Source organism: Schistosoma mansoni, chromosome W (genome assembly GCF_000237925.1).
Source record: "Schistosoma mansoni strain Puerto Rico chromosome W, complete genome".
Classification (NCBI taxonomy): domain Eukaryota; kingdom Metazoa; phylum Platyhelminthes; class Trematoda; order Strigeidida; family Schistosomatidae; genus Schistosoma; species Schistosoma mansoni.
In genome coordinates, this window is record NC_031502.1 from 52973567 (window position 1) to 52978436 (window position 4870).

Sequence of the window (4870 nt, forward strand, 5' to 3'; positions counted from 1 at the left end):
TGAATATGAATAGTTAAGTTACTTAGCAATCATGCAATAGGAAATATACATATCACACTGGTCCATAAATAGTCCTCAAAGTTACCATTCATAATTCTTCATGGGATATAACATTATTATTATTAACTTCCATGGTTATTCAAAATTACTTTCTTGTCACATAATATAGTCTAATAACCGAAACACTTTGAAACTTTATTTTCGACCCATTACTACATATTTGGATGACGCATTTATAAACTTAAGGAAGTTGATACTTCTTCAAATATTCGAGCCTAAATCAACTAGAGCTCCAAAAACAAACATTAAAACTAAGCTATATAAATAATAGTTATGTTTATAGTGTTTATTTAATACTATAAAGAACAGTTCAATTGTTCTCTAGTTACTCTACAGCTTCCCCAATATTCCAAAATATCCAGAATGAGGGATTAAAGTAAGTTTTCTGACTTAAAATGAAGTTGGAAAAGTTATATTTAATCAACAGCGAAGGGGAGTTATGGACTCTGGTAGATTAAACTAGGAGATCTTTATAAATTATATTGTAGTTTTAACAGTTAAGTTGAATGAGATACTCGCGAGAGTCTGTATGCTGCATGGAATTCCATGTAACTAGTCTCGATTTCTTGTCGTACCAGTATATAAAAAAGAACTAAACTCTTTCCACCATAATCATACACGAACTAATTTAAATAATGTAATATCAAGAACGTTGCCTTACTGATCATCCAATGCCTAATCAAGGCTCATCAGCAGCAAAAGTGCGAGAACTAAGCTAGTTTCACCCCAACTATAGCGGGATTTATTAACTATGAAGCAGCAATCTACTCCATTGACCGGCAAGTTGTATAGAAGTGTATATCATTGTAAGGTGTGCTAACGGAGCATTAAAAACTTTCACATGTTCTCTACTTGGACAGTATCATCGAGTCAAAGCTTAGAGAGAAATAGAGTAAGATTTGATAGCATCCACTGATATACTTTATGGTTGTCCATTCCCTTCTTTCTTGTTTGACTTGTTATAAGCGTTCTTTTAAAGGGAACACTTTCTTCCTTTAACTTTTAAGAATCTCTGACCAAGAGTATTAATTGGTAGCTTAAAGTATATAAATGATATATTTCTATGTGGTGAAGTCCCTTACAAGATTCAGAGGCTTTTAATCTCCATGATCAACAATACAAGGATGTTTAAGATGCATCTCTCTCGTTGTAAGCGTAAAATGCTACTCTAGGAATATGTTGCGTCAGTGCCTAAAGCATTCGCAAAGAGGAAAGAATTTAGATGGGCCGAACACGCTTTGAATCTTGAAAGTCTCATCAGCCTTAGAGAGTTTGCATCTGATGAAATCTTAGCATAGATTTAGGAAGCTCGATTGGCTTTTATCAACGTACATCACTTAGAGCGTAGGTGAAATGTCCATTTGTAAAATGTGATAGAAGGGACATGCGTATAGATTTCACTAGGAACCTCATTTCCCTTGAGATTCTGGATACGAATTGCTGATGGATACCAACTGTTACAACCTGAATCTTAGGCTTCCTGTGTAACGGAAAACAATGTACACCACAACGTTTATTTATCGGGAGATGGACGATCGTACGACAAAATAAATATCAATACTCCATGTTCTATGGTCAGTCAGTGTATGTGCAACTGTATTAAGTCCATAATTGTTTACGTTCAACTCATATCTAGCTCCAACTGAACATATGAAAACCTTACTATGTGATATAAACTGAATTTATCTATGAAGCCAGTAAATTGGACTCTTACAGTCGTAAACTAGCGAAAGTGTAGGCAATATATATATATATATATATATATATATATATATATATATATCATAAGACATAAGTCAAAGATAATCAATCAAGATCATAGTCAATAGAACAAGCTATCAGTTACATATGGCGACATTTGAATTGATCATTTCTACCTGAAGTTTGTGTTGATGATAATTCCTAGAAAAAATAATCAAAACTTTACAATTAAAGCGCACATTTCAGAAAATAGAACTCCACCAGAAATTATTTAAAAACAAAAACATTAATTAAATTCACTTAGTATTGTTTGTTTGAATCTTCCTATTGATGTGTTAGGACTGCAACTGGTCAGTCTCTATTTGGCATATGTGCATACTGTGCGTATTGCCTCAATATAGCCTTAATTCACAAGCATGGTAAGCAGAGATGGATAGTTAACATTAATTGTTTATTATCATGCAAGCAATATTGTTTGATTTAATGCTATTGAACTCGTTTAATAACTTAATTTCAAAATTCGTTCACAACCACTGACTATTTTACATATCAATTATTTTGTAAGAAAAATATAAACATTCGTGAATTACTCTCTCTCTCTCTCTGCTAATTGTAACTATTTGAAATAAATATAAATGATGGATAGTTGCTAGTAGTGAATTCCTAGACGCGCGTTTCGTCCTATTTGGGACTCATCAGCTGAATGTACCTGTATTTCAGAGTTGATGTTCACTCTGGGACTCGAACCTAGTACCGTTCGCCTCAAACGTTATCGCGTTATTCACTTAGCTACTGAGTCCTGATAGCTTATAAAGCTGCTTATAAAACTTATGACTTCAGGCAATATTGAGGCAATTCGCACAGGATGCACATATACCAACAAGAGAATGATCAATTTCAGTCCTAAGTAACAACACTATGTGAATTTAAATACAAAAGATATTTTTATTTATATATCAAAACTGAAAGTAAAACCGGGGGAAAAAAAGATAATAATAAAAAAATCATACATATTCTTATAACAATTAAAACAAAAATGAATTTTGAACAATGTACAAAGTGAAAAAATCAAAATCAAAATATGAAAAGAAACAAATAAAATTTATAATTCATCTGAGTATTTGTCCAATTTTTCTTTCTTTTTTTTTTCTTTTTTCTTTTATCAAATCAATAATTTCTCATTCACAAAGCATATACTTTTTAAATTCTTCAAATTCAATAGTTCCATTATTATCAAGATCACAATATTTAAATGCTTTTTCAACATCTTTACTACCAAGTTGTGAACTATATTTATCCATATATTTTTTAAATTCATTTTTATCAATTTTTCCATTATGATTAATATCAACTTGAGCAAAGATATACCACCAAAATTGATCACTATAATTAAGAGTAAATTTCAAAGAAATGAAATAAAATTTCATTATTCATCTTAATTTGTAATAATAAAAAATAGATATATATATATATGTGGTTGAGATCATGAGTCAATTGAAGCTAGACCATCATGGAAAATCTGGAAGCACTAAACGGCCGTTTCATCCTATTGTGGGACTCAAATGCTTCCAGGTTTTTCATGCTGGTCTATCTTCAATTGACTCATGATATCAACTATATAAAATTACTAAAATCTTCACAAAACCCCCTTCTAATAATAAAAATATATCTTAAATAGTAGTTGTATTCTTTTTACATTTATGGTTTATTAGCTAATAAAATGATCTAGATTGATAAGACGTATTTAGTTGAATAATGATGTAATAAAGTACAATTATCATTCTTATGATAAGCTGGATATCTTTTGTTTCAAACGAACCAGTGTGAAAATAAGATTCTACATACTATGATAAAGAATAAATCAAGACAATAGAAAATATAATTTCGATAGTGTGATAAGAAGACGAAGATTATCAGATATATGTGATACATTAGCGCAATACATTTCGAACAATCTGATCACACATAATATACTTGTTAAGAACATTTATATATAAAAGCCAAAGATCAACTAGACTAGAAATGGGGGGGGTAAGAGTAGACAAGAATAATAATAATAATAATAATAATAATATGAAAACAATTTGAAACCTTATCACTATCTTGCCAACCACATAATCGAAAAAGGCCATAAGACTGATCTTAACTCGGCTTTTGTAGTGTTGTATAAAAATTTAAAAGGTCTATTGAAGTCTTAGCCATACGAAAATTCGAACCCCCTTTGTATATTCAAAAACAGTTTTTTCTCACCTTAAACCCACCCTGTTAATATTAGCTTATTATCCAGAAAGATAAGGTTTCAAATTGTTTTCGCATTATTTTCTTTATTATCATTGTCTCCCCTTACCTTCAATTTGTTTAGTTGACGCTTTCTTTTTATGTATAAATGTTTTTAACAAGTATATGTGTGATCAGATTGTTCTAAATGTATTGCGCTAATATATCACATAGTTCTGATAATCTCCATCTTCTCACTACACTATCGAAATTTATCAAAGGGACTAATTGCTTTAGAAAACATAATGTTGTACTGTAGTGTATTTTGCTACTACAACTTATGAAGAAATCAACTGTTAGAGATAATTTCAGTTTAAGTGAATGTCGATGAAACCGACTGAATATAACCAAGAAATATCATGAATTTAATTTTTCTTTTTAAACAGAGGTCAAAAGAAAGAATCATTATGACGATATATTATAAGGTGATTTTCGCTTAAAACATCTATTTATTTAAACATAAACTATAAATTTCATTTTTACAGTTAAATGATAATTGAACAGTAGGGTAAACGATTGAATACATTTATTCTTTTATCATCCCATCAAAGGTGGGATGTCTTAACATATATAGTGAAAGTTCAGAAACTAAGTGATCATATGTTGTAGAACAGCTATGATGAATAGTCTGAGAACTTTGATCCTCTGACAAAACTTCAGTGACAAAATGTTTCCACTCTTTTTATAAGTTTTAAAATTTGAAACAAATTGATGGTGATGCATATTTAAAAAAATATTTTTTTATTCATTAAACAACTAGGAATCTTTAGTATCTTCACTCCCTAGTGCAATTTACATACAAACAACGCGTTGGAAACATTGAATAATGAGT

At 30.3% G+C, this 4870-nt stretch overlaps 1 protein-coding gene across 1 annotated transcript; it reads left to right on the forward strand.

Moving 5' to 3' along the window:
* Nucleotides 1-2811: 2811 nt before the first annotated feature.
* Nucleotides 2812-3102, forward strand: Smp_039590 (hypothetical protein; the record flags this gene model as incomplete). The annotated part of the gene is made up of 1 exon (XM_018790133.1): nucleotides 2812-3102. One exon carries the CDS (start codon nucleotides 2812-2814, stop codon nucleotides 3100-3102), a length of 291 nt encoding a protein of 96 aa, XP_018655506.1.
* Nucleotides 3103-4870: the final 1768 nt, after the last annotated feature.